Source organism: Budorcas taxicolor, chromosome 11 (assembly GCF_023091745.1).
Source record: "Budorcas taxicolor isolate Tak-1 chromosome 11, Takin1.1, whole genome shotgun sequence".
NCBI lineage: Eukaryota > Metazoa > Chordata > Mammalia > Artiodactyla > Bovidae > Budorcas > Budorcas taxicolor.
This window is the reverse complement of record NC_068920.1, coordinates 33,315,546-33,323,818: the sequence shown is the minus strand read 5'-3', so window position 1 is coordinate 33,323,818 and position 8,273 is coordinate 33,315,546. Positions and strand designations below refer to the sequence as shown.

General features: G+C 58.1%; 2 protein-coding genes across 2 annotated transcripts; both read left to right on the top strand.

The window, feature by feature from the left end:
- Nucleotides 1-418: 418 nt before the first annotated feature.
- On the top strand, nt 419-2,270 carry GPSM3 (G protein signaling modulator 3). The gene is made up of 4 exons (XM_052648492.1): nt 419-556; nt 770-872; nt 1,081-1,280; nt 1,521-2,270. Exons 1-4 carry the CDS (start codon nt 515-517, stop codon nt 1,656-1,658), a joined length of 483 nt encoding a protein of 160 aa, XP_052504452.1. The 5' UTR covers nt 419-514; the 3' UTR covers nt 1,659-2,270.
- An 828-nt stretch (nt 2,271-3,098) lies between these two features.
- Nucleotides 3,099-6,915, top strand: PBX2 (PBX homeobox 2). The gene is made up of 9 exons (XM_052648491.1): nt 3,099-3,334; nt 4,255-4,328; nt 4,556-4,803; nt 4,902-5,092; nt 5,279-5,414; nt 5,523-5,676; nt 6,063-6,151; nt 6,273-6,359; nt 6,495-6,915. The coding sequence occupies exons 1-9, from the start codon at nt 3,114-3,116 to the stop codon at nt 6,585-6,587; spliced, it is 1,293 nt and encodes a 430-aa protein (XP_052504451.1). The 5' UTR covers nt 3,099-3,113; the 3' UTR covers nt 6,588-6,915.
- The last annotated feature ends 1,358 nt before the right edge of the window (nt 6,916-8,273 follow it).

The window sequence follows — 8,273 nt, the reverse complement described above, 5'->3', positions numbered from 1 at the left end:
GTCCTTCTTAGAGACGGCACCTGGGGGTGGGGGGTGGGTGGGGGGTGGGGGGTGGGTGGGGGGTGGGGGGATTCTGAAGAGTGAAACCACTTCCTTTGTAGCTAGTTCCTGTGTTGACAGAACTGAAGGGGAGGAGGGGGGTGGAGGGAACACAGCTGGGGTTTAGGGGGCTACTGAGGCTCTGGAGACGAGAAAGCCAAAAATCCTTTCCCATTCTGAACCCCCACCACTGCTGCAGCTGGAGGAGCTTTTCCCAGTCTCTCTGCTCCCCTGGGGCAAGAGAAGTCAAGCAAGCAGTTTGGGTGGGAAAAGAGAACTGGAGGAAGTTGACAGGGATGGGCGGGGCCCGTGGGGGGGCTGACCAGGAACCCAGCTTCCTGCTCAGTACCCAGGCATCCAGCCCCCGGCTCACCCCCACCCCTTTCGGCCCCTACTCCCCTCAGGAACTCAGAGTTCCGGCCCTCCTCCCAAATCCCAGCTACCCCCTCCCCCATCGGTTTCTCCCCTCCAGGGTATGGAGGCTGAGAGACCCCAGGAAGAAGAGGATGGTGAGCAGGTGAGCTCGGCACTGGGCTGGGGAGGCTGACACTGGGAGAGAGAGAGAGGTGAGAGGACCTGGGGCAGAGACTGAGTGACGGTGGACGCCGGGGACTTGGACGGGTTTGGGCACACTGAGGCAGGAACAGACACAGAGAGGAAGTGGGCTGCTGGCCTAGCCCTCTGCCCACCCCACCCCCACTTGACCGGAACGGATGTCTCTCAGCATCAGGGCCCCCATCAGGATGAGCATGGCTGGCCCCCCGCGAGCTCCAGCACTCGGCCTTGGAGGTCTGCCCCTCCGTCCCCTCCTCCTCCAGGGACTCGCCCTACAGGTACCCCTAGCCCCGCTCTGGGGAGCTCCCTGACCTGGTACACACTTCTTTCCTGATCCTATTACCAAGGCCCACTCCATCAGGGGCTCTCTCCCCACCCTTTCCAACTCCCCATCACACCCTGGTAGCCTGACACCCCCAACACACACACACACACCACTCCTTTTGCCAACCTCTCTGGATCTGAGCCCCCGCCTCCTCTCCCCAGCCCTGGGGCCCCGCTCGGCCTCCCTGCTCTCCCTGCAGACCGAGCTCCTTCTGGACCTGGTAGCAGAGGCCCAGTCCCGCCGCCTAGAGGAGCAGAGAGCCACCTTCCATCCCCCCAAGAACCCCCCAAGCCTAGGTCGAGCCCTGCCCCGGCCTCTTGAGGACAGAGAACAGCTCTACAGCACCATCATCAGTCACCAGGTGAGACAACCCCTGCCCCTCCCCCCAGAAGGCAAGACCCAGGCTTCTTGGTTCTGGCCCCTTTTCTCTCTTGGGTCCTACCCCTCCTTCTCCCCAGGCATCTGCCCCCTCGCCAGGTCCTACTCTCCGTATCCCCACATCATTGGTGTCCTTTATGCCGCTCACACCAGCCCTGGCTCCTCTCAAGGCCTGCTCCTCTTAAAACCTCACCATCAACCCCCTCTTCCTCTACTCCTCCAGTGCCAGCGGATGGAAGCCCAGCGGTCAGAGCCTCCTCTACCCCCAGGGGGGCAGGAGCTCTTGGAGTTGCTGCTGAGAGTTCAGGGTGGGGGTCGAATGGAGGAGCAAAGGTCCCGGCCCCCCACACACACCTGCTGAGACTTGAGCCCCCACCACCCCCTCTGCATTCCTGGGCCTTAAAAGCTGGGCAGCGCCACTCATGCCCTCACCCCTGCTGGGGAGGAGCACCAGAGACTGGAAGACCCAGCAGAAATCTCAATATTCATCACCCTCATCCACCTTTCCTGGGAAGTGGAGCGGGCGAAAGTCTCAAAGCCTAGGAATAGCCAAGGTAGGATGGATAATAACTCCTGCCATAACCAAGTGTGTTATGAGGCTATGAGAGGATCCCAGCCTCAGTGGGACACCTCACCCTCTCTTCTGATCTCGGAGTGCCTGAGAGTCTCCGTCCTGAGCTGTGGGGACAACCCCAGTAGTCAAGCTACCAGGTGGGATCTCAGGGTTCTGTCCTCCATCTCCCAAAAGAACGGCAAATCTCCCAAGGTTTTGACCTGGGAATTCCACCCTCCTTCCCAATAAGAAGAAAGGAAGAGAGGGCACGGCAAGACATAAAGACCATTCTCACATCTCCATCACCCGCACCCCCAAGCCCCAGGCCTACAGGCTGTGAAAGGACATTTAGCCCTGCCCACCCTCCCTCCCCACTGCTGTTCTGAACTGTCTGATGTTTGGTTATATGAATAAATGTGATGCCCCTCTGGACTGAAGACTGGTGTCTGGGGTGGCCGGGTGGAGGGTAGGAAGGTGAGGCCGGAGGCTGCCCGCTCTCCCGAGTCTGGCCAGAGGCCAGCTCCCCTCCCTGGCTGGTTAATTACTGGCTCATTAAGCAGCGGCTGGAGACCTCCCTAATTATCCCCCCCAGCCCCCCTCTCCTGGTTTTAATTAAGTAGAACAGGGAGGGGAGTCATTAGGATAAGAAATATGAACTAAGCTGTCTGTGAACCCAGGCATTCCAGCGGCCAGGGTCGTCATCAGCTTGATCCCGGATTCAGAACCCGGGTGGAAGGACCCCCACCCTCCAACACGCCCCCGCTTCAAGGCCACAGAAGTCCAGCCCCTGGGCCCTTCCCTCTTTTTCCCCACGGGCTAGTCTCCGCCCTCGTCCCCTCCTCCACTCGGTCTCAGTTCCTATGTTTCTGTGCGTCTCTCTCCGCCCCCAGCTCCTCCCTGTTCCTCCTCCCTTCTCCCCTCCTCTTCCTCCCCGGCTCCCCTCCCCCAGCCTCCCTCCCTCGCTCCCCCCTCCTCCCTCCTCCCTCCTCCCTCTCTCTCTCTCACACACCCCCGCTTGGGCCTCCTCTCTCTCTCCGGCTCCATTTTCTCCGCCGCCGGGGGCCGGGGTCTCCTGTGGGGGGCTCAGACGGTACCCCAGGTCTCCCTTCAGGGCCGGGGTGAACCCCCGGGAGAGACGGGAGCCGGGGAGACGGGCGGGGGTTGGGGCGGAGGGAGCAGCGGCCCCAGCGAGTTTGGGGGGGAAGTAACCAGGCGGGGGGGAGGGGCGGAGCAGGGAGGGGGCCTCAGGGCCCCCCCCCAACTATGGACGAGCGGCTGCTGGGGCCGCCCCCTCCAGGCGGGGGCCGGGGGGGCCTTGGATTGGTGGGTGGGGAGCCTGGGGGCCCTGGCGAACCTCCCGGTGGCGGAGACCCCGGTGGGGGTAGCGGGGGGGTCCCGGGAGGCCGAGGGAAGCAAGACATCGGGGACATTCTGCAGCAGATAATGACCATCACCGACCAGAGCCTGGACGAGGCCCAGGCCAAGTGAGTGCCCCCAACCCGGGACCCCACACAGACCCAGCAGAAGCCCCGTTCACAGTCTCTGAACCTTCTGGGAGCCCCCAACTCAGGACCCTCCCCAGGATACTACAGCTGTCCTCTCCTTACTCCCGGGAGCCCCAAGATAAGTGATCCCTCTCAAACCTCCCTTCACCCCCAGTCCCTGAAACCTTTGAAAAGGGGAACCCTAGGTGGTCTCACCCTCCACCTCTCCCTAACCACCCCACATTCCCCTGGAACATCCTTCCATCTCCAGAGACCCCTTCTGACTCCCAGACTAAAAACCTGCTGTGCCATCTGCTCCCCTAACTCTCCAGCCCACCCTCTTCCGAGGGCTCTCCAGACCCCTCCCCAGGGCTCCGACCATCTCTCTCCACCCAGGGCCCAGCCTCCAAGGTCCTCAGGCACCCTCCGCCCCTGCTCAGTCCCAGGACCCTTCACACTTCTCTATACTGAACTCCCCACTTCAGCTCAGCACCCCTCACCCCCTCAGGCACCTCAGACTCTGATCTCCTCCTCCTTCTCCCCGGCCTCCTCCTGTCTTCCTCTGAAATCTACCTAGTCACCCTTATTTCTGCAGTCATTCCCACATCCTCTTCTGTACCTTTCTAGACCGTCTCCCACAGGCCCCACCTGGCCATGGTGCCTTTTAGCTGGCGGCACTTTCCCTCCTTCCAGCCAAAGCCAGGCAGCTTCCCCTTGTCTCCGCATGGAAGCTGAACTCTTCCTAAGAACCCCCCAGACTTCATTCGGCCCCCAGCCTTGCTTTTTCTTGCTACAGATTTACCCACCACCTCCCTATTCCCAAGCTCCCCTCTCTTACCCTCGTGGGTGTGTCGTCCTGTGGTTGTCTTTCCCCCTTGGCAATTCCATAGCCTCTCAACTTTTCTCTCCCCTTCCCCAAGGAAACACGCCCTAAACTGCCACCGCATGAAGCCTGCTCTCTTTAGCGTCCTGTGTGAAATCAAGGAGAAAACTGGTACGTGAGTTCCCTCTTCAGATTCCTCAACTCTGGGGACAGAACCCTGTTCCCTGTGGAACTTAGGCTAAGAGTGACAACTTGGGGCCCTGAGGAAAGTGTGGGTCAGGAAGATTGCTAAGGGGGGCTTGGGTGGGAACCCACGCCTGGAGACTTGGGTCTCCAGGAGGGCTGAGAGCTGGGGTGTGGGGTCCCTGGGTCCCTAAGTCCACTCGCCTGCACGCTAGGCCTCAGCATTCGAAGCTCCCAAGAGGAGGAGCCTGTGGATCCACAGCTGATGCGCTTGGACAACATGCTTCTGGCAGAGGGTGTGGCTGGGCCTGAGAAAGGGGGTGGCTCAGCGGCTGCAGCGGCGGCAGCTGCAGCCTCCGGGGGCGGAGTGTCCCCTGACAACTCCATCGAACACTCGGACTATCGCAGCAAACTTGCCCAGATCCGCCACATTTACCACTCGGAGCTGGAGAAATATGAGCAGGTGAGAAGAAGCCAGAGTGGGTGGAGGGAGAGGCCCTTAAGGGGGATGCTCAGGGCCAAAGGGCTCCTGCTCACCAAGCCTCGGGGCCCCCACTGCAGGCGTGTAACGAGTTCACAACCCACGTCATGAACCTGCTGAGGGAGCAGAGCCGCACGCGGCCCGTGGCACCCAAGGAGATGGAGCGCATGGTGAGCATCATCCACCGGAAGTTCAGCGCCATCCAGATGCAACTCAAGCAGAGCACCTGCGAGGCCGTCATGATCCTACGTTCCCGCTTCCTGGACGCCAGGTGGGGCCCAGGGCCCCCAACCAGCAACCAGCACCCAGCTCCTTCCCATTCTTCTCCAAGCCTCGGGGCCACCGTGTTGCGCAGCACAACACTGCTCCGAGATAGTGGCGCCCTCTGAAGCGAATCAACAGGATGGTGCGGCCAGGACACCAGCACCCTCCTCATCACCCCCTCTCTCCTCTATAGACGGAAACGCCGTAACTTCAGCAAACAGGCCACGGAGGTTCTGAATGAGTATTTCTACTCCCACCTGAGTAACCCATACCCGAGTGAGGAGGCTAAGGAGGAGCTCGCCAAGAAGTGCGGAATCACTGTCTCTCAGGTACCGGGGAGGCTCGGGGAGGTGTTTGCAGGGCACACAGCTCTAACTAAGGTGTTGACAGAGGAACAGGTTCCCACCTGACCCTGCTTTCTGCCCACCACCCCGCAGGTCTCCAACTGGTTTGGCAACAAGCGGATTCGCTATAAGAAAAACATAGGAAAGTTCCAAGAGGAGGCAAACATCTATGCCGTGAAGACCGCCGTGTCGGTCACCCAGGGAGGCCACAGCCGCACCAGCTCCCCGACACCCCCTTCCTCCGCAGGTGGATCCCACTGCCACCCTGGCTGGCTCTTCTGCACGCTTCCTGCTTTTGTTCCCACTTCTTGCCTAGGCAGGATCAGAGCAGAAACGGGGGGCCTTCTGGGGTGAGAGGGACCAAGCTGGTCAGATGGGTGGGGATATCAGGGGGCCAAGGCCACTGCAGTGAAGTTATTTCTGCTATTCTTCCAGCAAGTGGCCAGAGGAGGCTTAGAAACAGCTCGCTCCTTCTGAGTGTTGCCATGTTGTCTTGTGGATAATTTGGGTATGGTGGTGCGCCTCGGAGCTAGTCCAGGGCACTTTCTGAAAACTGAAAGCTGTGGGGAGTCTCCCATCTGCCATCACAGGCTCTGTTACACTCTTCCCTACTTCCCCTTCTGTTCCCCCAAGGCTCTGGCGGCTCTTTCAATCTCTCAGGATCCGGTGACATGTTTCTGGGGATGCCCGGGCTCAACGGAGATTCCTACTCTGCCTCCCAGGTCAGGTGGTCCATCGCACCTTGAGTAGGGCTTTTTCAAACTCGGTTTCCCTATTTTGGGATATGAAAGTCTTTTTTTCTGAGGCCTCTCACTGAGTCCTGTCCTCCCCTGTTGCCTGCAGGTGGAATCACTCCGACACTCAATGGGGCCAGGGGGCTACGGGGATAACCTCGGAGGAGGCCAGATGTACAGCCCTCGGGAAATGAGGGTGAGTAAGCCCCTGAAGCCACTCTCCTCACCTCTCACCAGGATGGGGGTGGGGTGCCTTTTCCCTGGCAGCGCTGGCCCCTGCGCTGGGTTTCTCAAAGCCCCACCCCAGCTGTCTGTCTCTTTTTTTTCCCAGGCAAATGGCGGCTGGCAGGAGGCTGTGACCCCGTCCTCAGTGACATCCCCGACAGAGGGACCAGGGAGCGTTCATTCGGACACTTCCAACTGATCTTGCCCCTCAGGGCCACAGGGGTGGGGGCTCACAAGGCAACTCTTGAAGAGGACGCAGGCATCCGGAGGAAGAGACCCAGACACGGGAGAAGCACAAGACAAGAGAAGGCCAGGCGGGGCCGTCCCCTCCCCGGCCAGATTCTGTCAGTGCTGGGGGTGCCGACGACATGGCAGGGAAGATGGGGTCCCCTCAGGGGAGAGTGGGGTCTGTCTACCCCTTTTTTCTTTCTTTTTTTTCTCCCCCTTTCTCTCTCACAGAAACACACACACACCTTATTTCTCAGATCTTTCCTCTCTTTTCTCTCTCATAAACACACCGGCAACTATTCTGTCTCTCTCTCTGTCTCTCTGTGGGCTCCCCCACTCTCCCTCCCCCACCCCACTTATCTGCTCTGGGATCTGTGGAGGCGCCAGCCCTGCCCAACCAGAGATGCCAAAAATGGGGACATGACTTCTGGACAGAGGACATGGGCCACGCCCCCTGTGCCCCCCCACCTCCTGCCCCTCCAGACGGCTTTTATTACCTCATACGCAGCTCATCTTAAACCAATAGAATCGCTCGGTGGACGAGAGTGTCTGACTCAGATATCTACCTCGGAGGGAGTTTCTGCTACTTTAGGGAATTGTTGACTGGGCTTTGGGGTTGAATTTTTTTTTTTTTAAGGAAAGAAAAATTATCCCGGGGTTCCATCTGTAGTTTTTTTAATTCTGATTTTGGGGGGTTTTGGTGGTGGTGGTGGTGGTTCTTAATTTTTAATTTAGTTTGGGGAAGTAGATGTTTTTATAAATAATGTTGTTTTTTTTTTAAGTTTCTTGCTTTCCCATATTAGGGGTAATAGCCAAAGGGGTCATGATAAGAGAAAGGGGAACAAATAGGCCTGCCTGGCTCCAGTCCTGTCCATCAGGAAGTACCATTTAGCAGGGCATCAAGCCTGCTCCCCCCCACACACACACAATCACTTAGGTGTTCTCCTTTGCTTATAAAGTCACTTAGGTGTCCTTTGCTCATGTGGGCAGCTTTCTGCTGCCTTTAGCATGGAGGCAGTCGGTCTTGCTCTGTCGGCCTATCCCCCCTCTTCCTACATCCCTTGGGCAGGGCAGGACTCAGTAATTTTGAGCAAATGGCACCTCTAAAATCCTTTTTTTAAAACTATTATTTACAGATTTGAGGAGGAAGAGTGGGGAGGGGGTTATTGCCAAATATGTTAAATATGGGTTGGGGTGTTTGTGTGTGTATTGCCCTCAGTTTCCCCAGATATGAGGTATCTCTTCTCAGTCCAAAATCAAGAGGGTTGGGGGAGAGAGGAAGGAGGCTGCAAAGAGCCAGGTTATGAGGGAAGGTAAAATCACCATCCCCAACCCTCGGCCCTGAACCCTACCATCTGAACCCCTCGAACATCCTCAGGCCAGGCGTTTATAAGACTGTCACAGTGGGGAACCCCTCCCGTCAAAGATCCAGGCAGGATGCGGGGAGGGGTGGGGGGGCAGGTTGGGAGTGTGATGGTTGGGGGCGGGAGGCATGGGCTGGGGGCAGTTCTCTCCTCACTTGTAAACTTGTAGTTTCACAGAAAAAAACAACAACCACAGTTTTAAATAAAGAAATTTCTTTTTTTCCTGGGTTTAGTTGAGAATTCTTTTCAAAAATATGAGAAACCACAGAAAAAATTTTCTTTCTTTCTCAAAA